Genomic DNA, 20,052 nt, shown 5'->3' with positions numbered 1-20,052 from the left:
TTGTTCTTCAAGGAAACATCCAGGTATCTCGACGCAGAACCAGCTACTCACCACAGTAACAAACAGCCTGTTTTCGGAGACACTGAGCTTAAAAGATAAGAAACAAGTAAGACTTACCTGCAGAGACCTCCACAGCACTCGGCCAATCCAGCCAAGCAGTCCTCACCCGAGCCACAAGGTGCACAAGACCTCGCTAGGTACCTCATCCGCCGAGAATTGTTAAGTTCAGGTCTTCTAGAATTTGATGACCGTCCTGAAAATTATTGGTCATGGAAAGCGTCCTTCCAGAGTACCACCAAGGACTTGAATCTGTCAGCCAGAGAAGAACTAGATTTGATGACAAAGTGGCTCGGAGCTGAGTCGTCAGAACAGGCGAAGAGAATTCGCTCAGCGCACGTCCACAATCCCACAGCAGGCCTCAACCTGGTTTGGCAACGTCTCGAAGACTGTTATGGGACACCAGAAGTCATTGAACACGCACTGCTTAAGAAGATTGAGGACTTTCCGAAGCTAACCAACAAAGATAATGTCGAGCTTCGAGAACTGGGTGACATTCTCCTCGAACTGGAGTGTGCTAAGGGAGAAGGTTACCTGACAGGCCTCTCTTATTTGGATACAGCTCGTGGGGTAAACCCAATAGTGGAAAAGCTCCCCTACAACCTTCAAGAGAAATGGATAGCTAAGGGATCCAAGTACAAGGAGGACTACGGAGTGGCATTTCCCCCCTTCTCTCTCTTCTCCAGGTTCGTCCAACAACAGGCAAAGGTGAGGAATGATCCAAGTTTCACTTTCTCCACCTCCAGCAGTTACGCTCCTTCGAGAACAGAGAAACCCACAAAGTACAGCAACAAAGCCTCTGTGAGCGTGCACAAAACAGATGTTCCAGCCGAACCCTCAATCAACCAATCCAGTTCTGCTGGGAATAAAGTGGATGACCCAGATCGTCAGTGTCCAATACACAAGAAGCCCCACCCACTCAAAAAGTGTCGAAGCTTTAGAGGCAAGCCTATTGATGAGCGCAAATCATACCTGAAAGAGAATCGCATCTGCTTCAGGTGTTGTGGGTCGACAATGCACATGGCAAAAGACTGCAAGGCGACAATCAAGTGCTTCGAGTGCAACAGTGAAAAACACATCGCAGCCCTGCATCCAGGTCCTCCTCCTTCGACCACCAAGAGTGCTGCGGTTGACAAAGATGATAGCGGGGAGCAAAGCGAAAGTGCATCTTCTTCAGTCACCTCCAAGTGTACAGAGGTTTGTGGAAATGCAAGCAGCCCACGCTCATGCTCCAAAATCTGCTTGGTTAAAGCATATCCTGCAGGGAGAAAGGAGAAGGCAATCAAGATGTATGCAGTGCTTGATGAGCAAAGTAACAAGTCTCTAGCGAAGACAGAATTCTTCAATCTCTTTGAAGTCAAGGCCAGCGCAGCTCCGTACACACTAAAAACCTGTTCAGGGACAACAGAGACTATGGGTAGGAGAGTTGGCAACTTCATGATCGAGTCCATGGATGGGAAACTACAGCTTCCCCTCCCCACCTTAATTGAGTGTGACATGATGCCAGATGATAGGATGGAAATTCCCTCCCCAGAGGTCGCATGCCATCAGCCCCACCTACAGCCAGTTGCCAACAAGATTCCAGCTGTGGACCCGGACGCTCCAATCCTCCTGCTCTTGGGAAGAGACATCTTAAGGGTGCACAAGGTGCGTGAGCAAATCAACGGGCCCCACAATGCTCCTTATGCACAGCGGCTTGACCTGGGATGGGTCCTCGTGGGTGGAGTTTGCCCGGGAACAGTCCACAAACCAGTGGATGTCAACGTCTATAAAACAAACGTGTTGCACAACGGTCGCACACCCTTTCTCAGCCCATGCCCAAACAGGATCCAGGTAAAGGAAGACTACGATGGCATGACGCAGCATCATAGGTCAACCTCCTCTGCCTGTGAGGAAGAGGCAGGCCTCACTGTGAGCACAGACAGCCTAGGATGCTCAGTGTTTGAAAGGTCCAAGGATGATGACAAGCCAGCACTATCCATGGACAACAAAGCTTTCCTAACCATCAATGCCCTGAGGAGGTTTTTCTCAATCCATGGTCCAGCCAAACTTCTCCGCTCCGACAGATGGACTAACTTCGTGGGTGCCTGTAAGGAGTTGGACATCCACACGGACGATGCAGCGGTAAGAAGCTACCTCCAAAAGAAAGGATGCACGTGGGTGTTTAACCCCCCCGCATTCATCCCACATGGGCGGTTCATGGGAGAGGCTCATCGGTATTGCCAGGCGTATTCTGGATGCTATGCTGCTTCGGACGGGACCCACTCATCTCACACATGACGTCTTGAGCACTCTCATGGCGGAAGTCATGGCGATCATGAACGCAAGACCCCTGGTGCCGATGTCCACCGACCCAGACATGCCTGCAGTCCTCACCCCAGCGATGCTCCTGACTCAAAAGATGAGTGCTATTTCAGCCCCCTCTGGAAACTTCGACATGGCTGAGCTGCACGGGAAGCAGTGGAAGCAAGTCCAGCGTCTTGCAGACACTTTTTGGAAGAGATGGACAGAAGACAAGCCAAATGCCAAAGTGGGAGATGTTGTCTTGCTGAAAGACAGCCAAGCACACAGAAATGGATGGCCAGTGGGACTGGTTGTCAAAACTCTGCCGAGCAGGGACAAGACAGTCCGCAAGGTGGAGGTAAAGATTGTCAAGGAGGGGACTGTCAAAGTGTTTCTGAGGCCAGTCTCAGAGATCGTAGTCCTCCTTTCTGAAGAAACCTAGAGAAAGGATTCTGAGTATGTTTGCAGCCAAAGGATGTTTTCTTTAGGTTTATTTTATATCTGTAGTGGTATCAAGCGGGGAGTGTGCTGCCTTCATTTAGGAATTTATGTTAGTTTTCCAGTTAATTCAGGTGTTTGAGTAATTTGGGTCGATTTCCATTGTGTGCCGCCACCTAGTGGATATTTGGTACCTAGCAACTGCAGTAAAGTGCAGTAAAGTGCAGTAAACAGTAAAGTAAACTACTGTATACCACAGCCCTGCAGCCACACATGGTCTGGGAAGTTATATTGTTGTCACGCTCCAGCCTTGGACACTATTTATCTGTAAGTACTTGAGAATGTTATAGATGATTAGTGTACACTATATTTTGCAGAAAATGTTTAGTTTGTCACTTTTCTTTGTAAGCAATTTAAAGAGAATGCCTTCCAGTTTGCTAAATGCATATTCACAGTAAGCTGTGTTTCCACCTGTTTGGTAAGTTACATGCCAAATGTACTGTGTTGCTCAGGCGTACCTAAAGTTGTGTATGCATATCAGTTATGTGCTTGTATACTAATGTGTGCTTCCATTTCTGTACTGTATTTCAGTTTCACAATAAGAATCTTTCAGTAAAGTTTACAAGAAAAGTCAAGCCTTGTGATTTTTATGGGAAGATATCAAGTTGTTAGCTACCTGTCTAGCTCTGCATAGGAACGCGCTGCAAGGGCAGAATAGAACACAGTCAGTGTAAGACTACCGTACTATACCAAACACAGTCAGTGTAAGACTACCGTACTATACCAAACACAGTCAGTGTAAGACTACCGTACTATACCAAACACAGTCAGTGTAAGACTACCGTACTATACCAAACAGTCAGTGTAAGACTGCCATACTATACCAAACACAGTCAGTGTAAGACTACCGTACTATACCAAACAGTCAGTGTAAGACTGCCGTACTATACCAAACACAGTCAGTGTAAGACTACCGTACTATACCAAACAGTCAGTGTAAGACTACCGTACTATACCAAACACAGTCAGTGTAAGACTACCGTACTATACCAAACACAGTCAGCGTAAGACTACCGTACTATACCAAACACAGTCAGTGTAAGACTACCGTACTATACCAAACACAGTCAGTGTAAGACTACCGTACTATACCAAACAGTCAGTGTAAGACTACCGTACTATACCAAACACAGTCAGTGTAAGACGACCGTACTATACCAAACAGTCAGTGTAAGACGACCACATTGTCAAACACAGTCGGAACCAAACATAAGAACGTAAGAAATAGGAGCAGCAGTAGGCCATACGGCCCTTGAACCTGCTCCACCATTCAACAAGATCATGGCTGATCTTTGACCTCAATTCCACTTTGCCACCCAGTCACAACGTAACAAAAACAAAACCACAGACTACCAAACACACTTACTTCTCCTGGGTCATTGGATTCTTTAACAACAACTTGCATTTTATATAGCACCTTTAATGACAGAAAACAACCCAAGGCACTTCACAGAGGCATGAAAAAAAGCATGTCAAGCCAAAGGAGAGATTAGGAGGGGAAAGAGGAGGGATTTAAAGAGGATCTTAAAGGAGAAGAGGGAGTTGAAGAGACGGAGGGGCTAGGAAGAGAATTCCAGGGAGTTGGAAACTAAGCAACTGAAAGCATGACTGCCAATAGTGGGATAAAGGGAGAGGGGGGATGCACAAGGCTGGTCAGAAGAACGGAGAGTTTGGTGAGCAGGTTGGGTTTGTAGGGATGGAGGATTTTGCAGAGAGGGAGGGTCGAGGCCATGAGGGATTTAAAGACAAGGCTGAGGATTTTAAATTTGAGGCATTGATGACTATAAGCCAATGTAGGTCAGTGATGATGAGGGTGATGCGTGATAAAATACAGGCAGCAGAGTTTTGAACAAGTTGGAGTTTATAGAGGGGAGAGAATTATCTGGAATGTAAATAAAAATGTATCTGAAATTTTAGTTGAAGAGAACATAATTTCCAACTGATGTTTATAAAAATCTCTAAGTACAACACTGATCTTTATTTATGGTATTGAATTGCTTTATGATCCAAGTGTATATTCTTTTTATCCTCAGGTGAATAGTTGAATTTGTTAAAATTACTTCCTCTTGTATTCATCAGTGATCATGCTCGCTTCACCTGTGCTCTTGACAGTAAATATTTTTTTCGCTCCCTCTAAACTCCCTCGATGGAAATACACCAGCTGTCGTCAGTGACTAATTTTGATTCTCACATTTATCCTGTGAGAACGAGCGATGTGCAGCATTTGTTGGGTCATATCTAAGGTTCCTTTTCATTTTCATTCACTCATCAAACGCTTGTGAGAAAGGAGCCATCTGCTCGAAGCAGCGGGCTGTTTTTTAGTTGGTTCCGAGTCACGTGTTATCATTATGTTTTTTCGCCCAGTTTCGTAAACTTAGCACGACGGCAATGTGAGAGCATAGCTATTTTAGACCCAAGATTATTCCCTACTATGGCTTTCACTGATTCTTTAAACGCCAGCATGCCCATTTTCTTAGCAGGCAGGCATACCTACTGGAAGAGAGTGTTTGTCAGGAGCACTTCTCACAAGTGCATACAGAATGAGTGACATTGTGGAGAGTACTAGGGTATCACCCTGTGGGATTATGGGAACAATCTTCTTCCCCTCACATCGTCCCCATGCCTTCCTGGTGACGTCTGATCTCTGCTCTCTCTTCTGCGTCAGATATGGGTAAATATAATTCCAGCCACACCATCTCAGAGATGGAAAGTCAAACAGTCACGAACAATGAAGGAGAGTTCAATAACGAGAAAAGCACCTTTTTCAGCTTTACTGTTCGGACTCTTCAGCTTGTGGCCATTCCATTAACTTTCCCTTTACCTTTACAATAGGTTCTCTGTGTTATTTGGTCACTCGGAAAGCATGCAGATTAAAGGCGAAGTACTGTAAAGTTTTCCTAACTTTTAAAAGAGTTTTAAGTGCCATCTTTTCTGAATGTTATACTTGAGGAGTGCTTTCTTGTAAGTGGTGGGGCTCTAAGAAAGCCACACTAGTGTTCGAGTGCCTCTTAAAACTGTTTTCACTCTTTTCTGCAGGAAATGCTTCCAGACTGCCCATTTTTACTTGGAAGATAATGCTTCGCCCAGAGTGGTTTCCACTTCTCCATCACTGGCCCTTCCTGCTTCAGGTAATTTCTTGCAAGTGGCTCTCCTGAATCAGGTCTACACACATTAACTAGCAATTAAAGCATGTCATAGCTGCTAACATTTTTTTTTCTGTTTTACTTAGCTGTTGTGCATAGTTCTTCAATTATTTTATATTGCCATTCATTCTGTGTGGTTTGTTGCATTCCCCCCCCCCCACCCCCACCTCAGTAGGCAGTGAATGTACGTTCTGTGCAGATGCATCAGTTTTCTATCCAACTTGATCAAAGAAGTCACTGGAGCGAATTTCTACTTCAGGACCTTGTGGCTGCTGCAAACATCATCCATTTTTTGCACATGGGTGGGGAGATATTTTAGTCTATTCAGAAATCACAATAAGGCACAACCATATTCTTTGAAACATATAATGCATGAAACATTTGTTTGTTTCGCTGTTTCAAGCACATCCTAGTGCTGAACTTAGTTCCAATCAAAAGCAAAACAGATTTTTCCCCTTGCGCGGCTCAGGAAAAAGACTGCAAATGCTGGAAGTATGAATCAACAGAGAATTCTGAATGAATACAACAGTTCTATCACGACCTCTTCGCAAATTGTGACATAGCTGCTGTGTATTTTCAGTTTTTTCTGTTTTCCCAGTTTTCAAAAAAGAAAGGCTTGCATGTATATAGCGGCTTTCATGACCTCAAGACATCCCAAAGCGCTGAATGAAGTACTTTGGAAGTGCAGTCACTGTTGTAATGTAAGAAACGCGGCAGCCAATTTGCGGACAGCAAGGTCCCACAAACAACAATGTGATAATGATCAGATAATCTGTTTTTAGTGATGTTGGCAGAATGATAAATATTGTCCCAGGACTTCGTAATAGTGCCATGGGAAAGTTTCCATTATTCACACTCGTTTGCAGTGGGACAGACTACAGCTGATCTTGCAAAAGCAAGAGCAGGAATGGAAGAAACTACAGGTAGACTACCCTTTATCCGAACTTCCGAAAACCGAAACCCTCTAAAAACCGAAGGTTTTTTCGGTCAGCGTAAGTCGTGCGCACGACATGACCAGAGTGGCGCACGACTTACAGGCCTAGCTGGATAAGGGATAGTGTAGCCCCCGACCCCCCGGCGACCCACCCGCCGAACCTGACCCCCGCCGACCCCGACCCCCACCGGCGCCCGACCCCCCCGCCGAACCCCCCCCCGACCCCGCCAACCCCGCCCCATTTCGGATAAGATATAGTGTACCAGCCTTTATCCGCACATCTGAAACCAGAAAACCTCTGAAAGCCGAAAGTGGCGCAAAGCATGACCCGACGCTGCCGATGCTTGACCCACGCAGGTGTTATGCTGCTCTGTGTGATATTTGCTGCTCTGTGTGATATTTGCTGCTCTCTTAGATATTTGCTGCTCTCTTAGATATTTGCTGGTATTCATAAGGTCCGCCGACCCCCACCCTTTCAGATAAGGGATAGTGTATCCTTTATCAGCACTCCCGAAAACCGAATTAATCTGAAAACCGAAGTGTTTTCGCTCAGCGTAAGTCGTGCGCACGACCCCGACCCCCGCCGACCCAACGCCGACCCTCACCCTTGCCGACCCCCACCCCCGACCCCCCCCGACCACGACCCCCCGCCGACCCCCACCACCGACCCCCCCGCCGACCCCGACCCCCCGCCGACCCCCACCCTTTCGGATAAGGGATAGTGTATCCTTTATCCGCACTCCCGCAAACCGAATTACTCTGAAAACCAAAGTGTTTTCGCTCACCTTCCGAAATCCGAAATTTTCCGAAAACCGAAACACGGCTGGTCCCGAGGTTTTCGGATAAAGGATAGTCTACCTGTACTTGAAAAAATTATTGATTACTTATAATTTCAACTTATTTAAAGATTTTTTTTGTCCATGTTAATGCTATAAAAAAAGAACTTTACTAACCTCCAATGAATAATTACAAACACACTGTAGTCTCCCCATGGTGACACATTTCAAACACCATTACACAAAGTGCTAATCAAATTACCATGATTTGCTAATGTTTAATCTCCCTCCTGCAGCCTTTTACCAGTGTTAACGGTGCCTTAATAGCTTTTCTGTACAAATATTGTTTATAATAAGAGTGGAAGATTTTAACATGATGCTGGTTTCTTAAAATGCTTCCAAGTCAGACCCCTTGACATGACATTGTAATAAAATGTTAAAATGCAGCATTTTGCCTCTTGGGAAACATACAACTAAAATTCTCGAGGAACGGGGACCCAGGAAATAATTTTTCTGTACATTAATTTATTTATTGATCCAAACAGCAGACTTGTATCAGTTTTCTATCACTCCTTGTTGCTGCCATTATGCTGTACTGTACGCATAGAAACATAGAATATAGGCGCAGGAGTAGGCCATTCGGCCCCTCGAGCCTGCTCCGCCATTCAATGAGATCATGGCTGATCATCCAAATTCAGTACCCTGTCCCTGCCTTCTCCCCATATCCCTTGATCCCTTTAGCCTTAAGAAATATATCCAACTCCTTCTTGAATATATTTAATGAACTGGCCTCCACCGCCCTCTGTGGCAGAGAATTCCACAAGTTCACCACTCTCTGGGTGAAGAAATTCCTCCTCATCTCAGTCCTAAATGGCTTACCCCTTATCCTTAGACTATGACCCCTGGTTCTGGACTCCCCGGCCATCGGAAACATCCTTCCTGCATCTAGTCTGTCCAGGCCTGACAGAATTTTATAGGTTTCGATGAGATCCCCTCTCAATCTTCTAAACTCCAGTGAGTATAAGCCCAGTTGACACAATCCCTCCCCATACATCATTCCTGCCATCCCAGGTATCAGCCTGGTGAATCTTCGCTGCACTCCTTCCATGGCAAGAACGTCCTTCCTCAGATAAGGCGAACAAAACTGCACACAATACTCAAGGTGCAGTCTCACCAAGGCCCTGTACAACTGCAGCAAGACATCCTTGTTCCTGTACTCGAACCCTTTTGCTACGAAGGCCAACATACCATTTGCCTTCTTAACCGCCTGCTGCACCTGCATGCTTACCTTCAGCGACTGGTGCACAAGAACACCCAGGTCTCTTTGCACTTCCCCTTCTCCCAATCTATTGCCATTCAAATAATAATCTGCCTTCCTGGTTTTGCCACCAAAGTGGATAACGTCATATTTATCCACATTATAGTGCATTTGCCATGCTTCTGCCCAAACACCCAACTGTCCAAATCATACTGGAGTTTCACAACATCCTCCTCGCAGCATACCCTCCCACCCAGCTTTGTATCGTCTGCAAATTTGGAGATATTACATCCAATTCCCTCGTCTAGATCATTAATATATATTGTGAACAGCTGGGGTCCTAGGACCGATCCTTGCGGTACCCCACTAGTCACTGCCTGCCACTCAGAAAACGACCCGTTTATTCCAACTCTTTGCTTTCTATCTGCCAACGAGTTCTCTATCCATGTCAATACCTTGCCCCCAATCCCATGTGCCTTAATTTTGCACGCTAATCTCTTATGCGGGACCTTATCGAAAGCCTTCTGAAAGTCCAAATACACCACATCCACTGGTTCTCCCTTATCTATTTTACCAGTTACATCCTCAAAAAATTCCAGTAGATTAGTCAAGCACGATTTACCTTTTGTAAATCCATGTTGACTTTGTCCGATCCTGTCACTGTTTTCCAAGTGCTCTGCTATTACATCTTTTATAATGGACTCTAGCATTTTCCCCACTACTGATGTCAGGCTTACCGGTCTATAATTCCCCGCTTTTTCTCTACCACCTTTTTTGAATAGTGGGGTAACATTAGCTACCCTCCAATCCATGGGTACTGTTCCAGAGTCTATCGAGTTCTGGAAGATGACCAGCAATGCATCTACTATTTCTAGGGCCACTTCCTTAAGTACCCTAGGATGTAGATTATCAGGACCTGGGGATTTATCGGCCTTCAGTCCCATCAATTTTCCTAACACCATTTCCCTACAAATACTGATTTCATTCAGTTCCTCCCTCTCATTAGACCCTATATTCCCCGACATCTCTGGGAGGTTATTTATGTCCTCCTTTGTGAAGACCGAACCAAAATATGTATTTAATTGGTCTGCCATTTATTTGTTCCCCATTATAAATTCCCCTGATTCTGACTGCAAGGGACCTATGCTTGACTTCACCAATCTTTTTCTCTTCACATATCTATAAAAGCTTTTACAGTCAGTTTTTATGTTCCGTGCAAGCTTACTCTCATATTCTATTTTCCCCTTCTTAATTAATCCCTTTGTTCTCCTTTTTTCAATCCGAAACTGCTCCCAATCCTCAGGATTATTGCTTTTTCTGGCCAATTTATATGTCCTCTCCTTGGATCTTATGCTATCCCTAATTTCCCTTGTTAGCCACGGTTGAGCCACCTTTTTTGTTTTATTTTTATGCCAAACTGGGATGAACAAATTCTGTAGTTCATCCATTCGGTCTTTGAATGTTTGCCATTGCCTATCCACCGTCAACCCTTTGAGTGACATTCCCCAATCAATCCTACCCAACTCGCTCCTCAGACCATCGTAGTTTCCTTTATTTAAATTTAGGACCCTAGTCTCTGAGTCAACTACTTCATTCTCCATCTTAATGAAGAATTCGATCATATTATAATTGCTCCGACCCAAGGGGCCTCGTACAACAAGATTGCTAATTAATCCTTTCTCGTTACATAATACCCAGTCTAAGATGGCCTGATCTCTGGTTGGTTCCTCGACATATTGGTCCAGGAAACCATCCCGTAAACACTCCAGGAATTCCTCCTCCACAGTATTGTTACTAATTTGGTTAGCCCAATCTATATGTAGATTAAAGTCACCCATGATGACTGCTGTGCCCTTATTGCACGCTTCTTTAATTTCCCTTTTAATGCCATCCCCAACCTCCGCCTTACTGTTTGGAGGTCTATATACCACTCCCACTAATGTTTTCTGCCCCTTAGTATTTCTCAATTCTACCCATACAGATTCCACATCATCAGAGCTAATATCCTTCCTTACAATTGTGTTAATCCCTTCTTTAACCAGTAATGCTACCCCACCTCCCTTTCCTTTTTGCCTATCTTTCCTGAATATCGAATACCCCTGGATGCTGAGTTCCCAGCCTTGGCCATCCTTGAGCCACGTTTCCGTAATCCCAACCAAATCATATTCGTTTACCTCTAATTGCGCAGCCAATTCATCCACCTTATTATGAATGCATAGTCACCCTTTTCTAAACTTGGACTGACACAAATTCTAGGGAAACAGGCCTAGTAGTTATGGTACAGAAAAACAGAAAATGCTGGAAATACTAGCAGGTCAGGCAGCATCAGTGGTTATGGTGCTGGGCTAGCAGCCCACGAGATTCATATCCCACCATGGCAAGTTGTGAATTGAATTAATTATCTGGTCATTTGTGGGCCTGCACCTGAAAATGACCATGAAAGCTGCGAATTTTTGTAAAATCCCCAGTGGTTTGTTAATGTCCTTCAGGGAAGGGGACCTGCCACCTCTACCTGGTCTGGCTGAAATGCCACTCCAGTCCCACACTATATGGTTAACTCTTATTGCCCTCGGAGCAACTAGAGATGGGTGATAAATACTGCCTGGCCAGTGTTGCCCACACACCAAGAACAAAGAAAAAAAACCTCTCTCTCTCCTGAGAGAAACTCTGGATTTGGTTGCCTCTGGTAAATGGCAGCTGATGGCCAAATGATGGTTCTATTGCCGCCGGCTGCAGTTAGAATCACAAATCGCCGAACTTAGCTTATTAACAGGTATTATGAGCTTCCACCAGATTGGCCAGCTCCGATTCTCCCCAGCACCTGATTGAAAATGGTACTGGCTGAAAATGTAAACTGCTTAGGCCAATATAGCAGTGCTGTCCCAAAACCATCACTACAGTGTAAAAGTGTCTCACGTGGTTGTCCTTAGTTGTGAGCATGTTTGATTTTTTTTACTTTCCAGCAAAATGAATATCTCCGGTCCTAAATGTTTGTGGTAACTGATATAGCGTTATAATCCTATTTAATGTCACTTTCCACACTTTGGCCTGGGAGTAAGAGTATGATTATGATATATAATTATCAGGAATATTAGAGCCCTCAGTGCTCAGTGGTAGCACCCTTGCCTCTGAGTCAGGAGGTGATGGGTTCAAGCCCCACTCCAGAGACTTGAGCGCATAATCTAGGCTGACACTTCTATGGCGTACTGAGGTGGCGTCTTTCGAATGAGATGTTGAATTGGGGCCCCTCATTTTACGAAGAGCTGGGGAGTTCTCCCGGTGTCCTGGCCAACATTTATCTCTCACTAAAGCTCAGTACAGTATTGGTCATTTATCTCATTGCTGTTTGTGGGATCTTGCTGAGTGCAAATTGGCTGCCATGTTTGCCTATGTTACAACAGTGACTGCGCTTCGAAAGATTTAATTGGCTGAGGACGGGAAAGGCAATGTATTGATGCAAGTTCTTTCTTTCTATATACAAGTCTTTAACTCCTTGTAAATCAGCCAAATAAGGGAAAATGTTTCAGTATATGATCAGACTGATGGTGGTTGCTGCTGCAATCTGTCAATCAGCATTTTTTAATGAGGTCATAAAAGACCAATTCTTACCTTCTTCAGATGAAATGGGAGCAATTCCAATCAAGCAATTTCCAAAGCACGTTGGAGAGCTTCATGCAAATGATGGATTTTCTGAAGAATTTGAGGTATGTTCTAATTGTATTTTGTGGTAATTCTTTTAAAACAATGAATGAAAGGAAAGTTGCAGTTAAGCAAACCCCCTGTCCTGGTAGTATAGTTTCAAAACTCCAAGAGTTAGTAGATCACTTAGTTTAGAAAAAAATCCAAGGGCCAAAATCCTGAATTTGCACCGTACAATTCTAAAGAATTAGCAGTTAGGATAAATTTCTTTACGCAGCGAATTGTTACAACATGGAAGTCTTTGCTACAGAGATTAGCTGAGGCATCTTTTAAAGGAAGATTAGACAAATGTTGGAAGCCTCGGAAGATACAGGACTATGGAGAGAGACCAGGCAGTGTGGTTTAGTTTTGGATTGCACTAGCAAAGAGCTGGCACAAACACGATGGGCCGAATGGTCTCCTCCTGTGCTGTAAACTTCCATGGTTCTATGAAAAACATGTCCGAAATCCACAAAGAGCTCTTCAGTGCAGTCAATGAAATAGATGAGAATCAGCATAGGTTTGATAAGCATGCCGCAGCAAGTAATGAACACCTTTAAGGGAGGGGGGAAGAAAACTAATGAAGGGGGGTAAAATGTCTTTTAAAAGTAGGAGTTTCTACTGTTTCTGGTTTAAAACATTGAGATCTAGTAATTTTAAATGAAGCATTACTGATGATAATTAACTGAGGTTGTTCAGTTGCAGCCAGTTCTGATACTTTGATACTATTGGTTCATGCCCACTGGGAAATCAATTAAGACTGTTTGCACCTTTCAATATATAAACCTTGGAGAAAGCGTAACTGGAAGCAAACCTAGATCCCCCAGGTGAAGGGTAGCGTTCCGACTCATTTCACGCCTTTTCTTCAAATCTGTGGCTCCTGCCTTGGTGTAAAAATCTGCACTCAGAGATTCAGATGATTTGTACTGTGAACAGATTACTGTGTGTTTGTGATTGATGTTTGGGCTATTAATGATTTTGCATGAACTGTGCCATTGCTAGAACATTTATTTTAGTTTAAAAGTTCAAAAATGTGATTTTATCACATATTGCAAGTCAAAACCTGAAGCAATGTGTATTTTTTGCATGTTAAATTTGAGCCTAATTCGCAACCTTTGATGAACTTTATTAGTAGCAGGTGAAAGTTCACAGTAGTTTCATAGAGAAGTAATAAAAATGTAGGAAACAGAACAAACCAGAAAAAAATGAATGAAACCAGAAAAACAGTCTTCTGGTCAGCCTGTCTCTGTCTCTCTTCCTCCTACCTGTGTATCTCTTTACCTGTGTTTCTGTCTTGGCCAAAGAAACTCCCAAGAATATGATGTAGAACTGTCAGTCAGCATAATTCTCTCTTTTTCTATGATGTGTTAAAATGTTTACCCCAGAAACAAAAGGTAGGTGGGGTGATAGGATCATTGTGCAATTAGCTAACTAAATATAACTATAACTAATAGTTTATTAAAAGAATGTACCATGGATATATTAGTGTGTTTGAGTTTACATGTTGTAGATTTGTTTGCTTCGTCCTGTCAGAGTTTCTGCCTTAAGGTACGGTTATACTGCCACGTTTGTGTCATCGTGACACAGAAGGTGACAGAGTAACTCCCAAGTCAGATCCTGGTCTGACTGCTTTGGCTTAACACACTGTGGCGTGCAGCTCCAATTCACTGTTGCATCCAGTTTCAAAAGCATTCAGACAGTCCATGGGAGCTCCTGGACATTTTATAAACTGTAGCAGTACTTATTTAAATGAGAGCTTCCGTCCACACTCTGAAACATTTAACAGTCACCTGCCAGGAGGGGAGCTCTGTTCTGTAAGCATGTGTTTCCAGAGCTAGCTCTTGGTAGGGAGATTTGGTCACACGAGCAGGCAGTATAAGCAAGGTGCTACTGGCTGTGGATTAATTCTGTAGCTACCAATTTGAGCTTCCGTATAACAGCAGCTTTCATGGTACATGGCAGTACTGTGTGAGCCTATGCAAAAGCTGTTGCTACTTTACTTCAATACAGCCTGGATTAATTTGGAAGTGCCTTTATAGGACCTTGTGTTATTGGAAAATATGCTCTCTACTTCCTTATTAAACCTGTGGATGACTTTACAACTTTATAATTCACTCACACTTATCCTACTTTCCATTTAAATGTGCATAGATTTAAAAATTCTATGTATCAAACTTGTTTACATAATATCCTTTAGATTTGCTTACACTTCCAGTTACGTTACTCCATCTCTCTCTAACTATCTCTGACTCCACTGGTTGTTTTTATGATCCTTTAAAAATTTTATCGAATAGTTTTCCACTTCCCCCCCCCCCCCCCCCAACTCTCCAATAAACAACCGATACACGTTTCATGTTCCTTTGATGTTGGATAATTAGGTTAACTGCCCCGAGTATTAACGGTGCTTTTGATCAGTTAACAGTCGCGTGCCAACACTGGAACAAAGGGCCAAATGGGCCACACCTGAAATTTCATTGGTTTTATTATTTGGCCTTAAAATGAAGGAATTTACAAAATTCTAAAAATGTTTTTTTTTAAACTGTGGTCAATGGTTATGAATTAAGCTCACTTGGCATTTGAAATGTGTTTATTGCATGAATTTAAAATGTCTTTAGTAACCTCATTGTAATACATCAGTGCTGTTCACTGTCTGCTGTGGAGTTTGATTGCTGTGCTTTTTACATTTCCCTCCCCTTCATAAGAAACTGAAAGCATTTTATGAGGTAAGACGTTTTGTTTTGGCTTTTGTTAGTCCATTAGAAGTAGCTTTGTAGAACAAATATTTGCCCATTTTACTTTGTTGCATGTATGTGCTTGTTCTCCATTTAATTTACTTATGACTCATGTAGATTTGCTTCTTCGGAAGATCAAATCTCGATTGCCAGAGCAGAATAAGCTCCTCTGCAGGATTTGCTCTTGACCGATCTCTGCATTTTATTGTGCCATGAAAATAAAGCAACTATTGATGCACAAGCTATTCTCCCTCACGTGATGCTGCTCACAAATATTATCCTAGAGAATTTTTTTCCTTGGGCACTAAAGATGCCTAATGAAAATTACGAAATATTGTGCCGACTGAACTATAAATGCTGTAAAACTTCTACCTAAGCATCAAACAACCATGGTCTCCTATCATGGAAACTAGCAGAAGAGACATTTATAGGAGAGGGATTGTGGTTTCATACTATCTTGAGGCCAGATTCGAAATAGTTGACTTTACCAGCACTTTTAAAGTGGTGCTAGGTTGTACCTAGATTGATGTGCTATTGCAGTAGGCTAGGCCAGAGATGCTGACAGAATATAACTTTGTTCCAAAGTTGTTTGATTATATGCAGGATGCGGTTCTTATAAAGCTCACCTCTTCAAAAGATACTTTGTATAATATACCTTGCATCACATTCCCCGCAACACATTCCTCATTTCTCCCCCACCCCCCTTTGCCACTTCTAATTTCATTGCTGGACTTCAGCACTGTAAACATGTTCTTACTCACGCTTGTGTCATTCAGCAAATGATGCCTATCATTTCCCAGAGTGACTGGGTGGGGGGGTAGTTGCTGGAGCATGTAGATTGCACTATGTTTGGATGGGACAGGCTGGCTGGATCTGTCCTTTTTCATATTCGTAAGCATCTCACCGTGCATACAATCACTGCATCTGTGGAAAAAGAAGAGCGAGGGGGTTTGGAATCATTGTCACTTTAGAACTCTGCTAACCTTTTATAGGAGGGGGATTGTGGTTTCATACTACCTTTACCATCATTTTTAAAGTGGTACTCACACTTCCTATATCATTACGCTGCAGTAGATTACCATTATGGTTTTGTACTTGTACAACAATGAAGTTATAAGCTAGCATTTATTGGAAAATTTACCTGTCAGTAAGTGAAATTGGTTTTGATTTTAAATGGGATTTGATTGAGAGGCAGTTCTTAGCTGAGCCCTACTGACCGGAAGGACCCCAGTTCAATCTTGGTCTGTGCTAAGCTAATTGTCAGGGTAGCAGTAGGGGGCACTACAGTTGGTCTCAGTGTCTCTAGGTAACGGAGCAGAAAATCAACCAGTTTCCTGCCCCTAGTCCTATGCAGTGACCCTGGCATGTGTGTATAGGGTTGGCAACTCTGGTTGGAGGTTTCATCACATGATCTCCCAACTCCAGCTGCCCTTATTCCCACCTCCAGTATTTATATCTAATAACCGAAACTGTTCAAAGAAAATGGGGGGGAAAAAGACACCATTTTTTTCAATGCGCCTATGACCTTTCTCCTGGGTCACTCCCAGCAGTGTCCAGGAGACTCCAGGACAATCCTGGAGGGTTGGAAACCCTAGTTGGGTGAGGATTAGAGCAAACTCACCTGTTATGTCCCCACAATCGATTTCCTAATGCTCACTGTATAAACCTGCGCTTGAGTTTTAGCCACTTGAGTAAAATTGGAAGGCCCCCGGCACCATGGAAATGTGCCCTAGTAGGAGTCAATTCTCTCAGGAATGGGGGAGGGGAGTAAAGCAGGGAAAATGCAGTGGGATTCTACTTTTTTTTTATTTGAGGCTTGACGGTATCTATGTGAAATTTTATTCTACTATCTAATGATCTGTATTTTTGTTTTTTTAAAGGAAGTCCAAGGATGCACTGTTGATTTAGGCATCACATCAGACAGCTCCAACCACCCAGACAACAAAAACAAGAACCGCTATATAAATATAGTTGCTTGTAAGCCGTTTTGATTACTTTACTATATCCCACGGTTATCACTAATCATTTGGGTTCATCTTTTCTCAACATAGTACGATCAACTTAATGAGAACTTGCTCAGTGGCTCTTTCCTACATTACAACAGTGATCACACTTCATTGGCTGTAAAGTGCTTTGGGACGTCCAGTAGTCGTGAAAGGCACTATAGAAATCTTTCTTTTTTGTAGTCCTACGAACTAGTAGGCCTGGATTATTTGACTTGGGGAAAGAATGGCTTCTTTTTCACAACATTGTACAATACAAAACTCTAACCATCTTCTTTATGACTCTTTGCAACACAATGAAGAGAAAAATGGGGAATTCCTGAAATAATTTAGTTTAATCGTGCAGAAGAATGCAGAGGTTAAAAGTTTGATTGTTTATGGATTTTCGCTCCATTCTCCTCCTTTTCTCTCTTTCTTTACCAAAGGCCGTGAATCATACTGGAGCGTGGCTATATGGGTGCCAGCTGCTTTCTGGTGTTTATGTGCAAGCAAAGAGGGGGGCTCAGGTGGCTGTTCTACCACAGGAACCATCACAACCAAGGCCAGTTCTGGCTTCAGCTGTGTCCACACCAGTGCACTGGATAACAGTCAGGCATTTCTTTTCTCGTTCCCTACCCTGAGAAGATCAACTGCAGTGTTGATGATTTACTAAGGATCGACATATGAATAGTTCATTGTAAAAACAGCAAGCTATTTAGGTGAACAGACATCAGTCAGCAATGAAAATGAAAGTGGAAGTCTCACCACTGGCACCATTTTGTTTCTAAAACAATAAACAAAACAGAATCATGATTGAAAGCTACATTCTATTGTTCTCTTCTGTCAATTTCTTTTGTTGTTCTCATCTCCCCTGTCCTCCTAATGGCCAAGAAAATCCTGTAGCTGACAGGGAGGCCCCTTTCTAATGTTCCTGTTACACAGAATCTACTGCATTTATACAACAGAGTAATAGAGAGCTGCCTCTTACCATCTTGGCACGTAGCATTCCCTTTGGATGAAATAGCCAGGCTTTCTGTTTCTTTGTCCATAGTCTTTCACGATGGGACATTATATTAGAATACGTGAATCATATGCCCTTGTGCAGCCTGAATGTCTTTGCCAGAATAAGAAACCTGGGACATTTATCCCTCTAATCTGCTTTGATTTAAAGCAATTTCCTTAACGAAGCAGAACAAACACAGTGTTAATGCTCTGCTCACCTTAGCACACAGCAGGCAATGTAATAGTTGTATTCAGTCTCCTGGGTTTGGACCAGACTGCGTTCGTGGATGGATTTCTGTTTGTTTTATCCTGCATTAACTGTAAAAATTGCTTTATTCTGGAAAAAATAAAGGAAGTTTTTGTTTGTTCCAGTTGACCACAGCAGAGTTAAACTGTCCCCACTTACAGAGAAGGGCTCCAAGCACAGCGATTACATCAATGCGAATTATGTCGATGTAAGTAAGAGATGGGATCTTGTTCCACATTCTGGGTTGGCAGGGAGTGGTTTCGAAGATATGGCTTATTTACAAATCATAGGATTTCTCTGGAAACATCCCAAATATTACAAGTTTTTACTTTAAAGTCTTTGGTTATATATTATTCAGTGCTTAAATGTGCAGCTTTGTGTTATCACATTGCAATTTCTATAAGAAGTCGATAAAATGTTGCTATACTAGTATATCTCCCGTGCCGTTCCTCACAGGTAAGCTGAGTGAGGGATAGAACGGTCAGGTGAGGAATTGCTGCTGCATATATGTCACTGTGACCTGTCCCGTGTTTCATCAGCTTCATTTACTCTGCATTGCTATTTGGCTTTCCTTCAACATAAACACTCCACTAATCCTGTACAAGTTAATTCATCCACCATTCCCTCACTTACATAAACATTTTCACATGGATTTTCCTCGGCAAGTGATCCCAATTGACCGCTGTAACTTCAGCAGAAGATCGACAGAAACCCTGTTTAAGCGGTTGATCTGGGGTTTCTGCCACAGTTACAGGGAGAATCCCTGAGGAAATTTATAGTATTGCAGCTTTCCATTATTATTGGCATCCCAAATGTTAGGAATGGTTTTACTAAGAGATTTCTCTGCCCAGCACCTGATCAGTTTCACTGATTGACTGTAGTCGATACTCTCCCAGAGATCCCAAGTGCAAAACAACAACAACAATAACATCAACTTGCATTTATATAGTGCCTTTAACATAGCAAAACGTCCCAAGGCGCTTAACAAGAGCGTTATCAATAAACACTTTGACACCGAGCCACAGAAGGAGATATTAGGACAGATGACCAAAAGCTTGGTCAAAGAGGTAAGTTTTAAGGAGCATCTTAAAGGAGGAGAGAGAGGTAGAGAGTCTTATGGAGGGAATTCCAGAGCTTGGGGCCAATGCAGCTGAAAGCAAGGCCACCAATGGTGGAGCGATTAAAATCGGGGATGCGCAAGATGCCAGAATTGGAGGAGCACAGAGATCTCGAAGGCTTGTAGGACTGGAGGAGGTTACAGATATAGGGAGGGGTGAGGCCATAGAGGGATTTGAAAACAAGGATGAGAATTTTAAAATCGAGGAGTTGCTGGACCGGGGGTCAATGTAGGTCAGCGAGCACAGGGGTGATGGGTGAACCGGACTTGAGTTAAGATACGGGCAGCAGAGTTTTGGATGAGCTTAAATTTATGGAGGGTGGAAGATGGGAGGCCAGCCAGGAG

The 20,052-nt window shown here is 43.2% G+C and overlaps 1 protein-coding gene across 3 annotated transcripts in view; it reads left to right on the top strand.

The window, feature by feature from the left end:
* Nucleotides 1-20,052, top strand: part of ptprz1a (protein tyrosine phosphatase receptor type Z1a) — a 346,830-nt gene that overhangs the window by 289,389 nt on the left and 37,389 nt on the right. For 2 of the 3 annotated variants that reach the window (XM_086008795.1, XM_086008798.1), the window contains 5 exons: nt 5,875-5,966; nt 12,568-12,653; nt 15,330-15,350; nt 17,240-17,336; nt 18,716-18,798. In XM_086008795.1, the coding sequence (XP_085864921.1) occupies nt 5,875-5,966; nt 12,568-12,653; nt 15,330-15,350; nt 17,240-17,336; nt 18,716-18,798 (379 nt within the window). The remainder of the gene's footprint in view (nt 1-5,874; nt 5,967-12,567; nt 12,654-15,329; nt 15,351-17,239; nt 17,337-18,715; nt 18,799-20,052) is intronic. The other variant, XM_086008797.1, reaches the window with a different exon arrangement.

The sequence above is a fragment of the Somniosus microcephalus genome, chromosome 16 (genome assembly GCF_052327205.1).
Source record: "Somniosus microcephalus isolate GS21.2 chromosome 16, FLI_Smic_1.0, whole genome shotgun sequence".
Taxonomy (NCBI): domain Eukaryota; kingdom Metazoa; phylum Chordata; class Chondrichthyes; order Squaliformes; family Somniosidae; genus Somniosus; species Somniosus microcephalus.
Note: the sequence above shows the minus strand (reverse complement) of the source record. Positions and strands in the feature narration are given on the sequence as shown.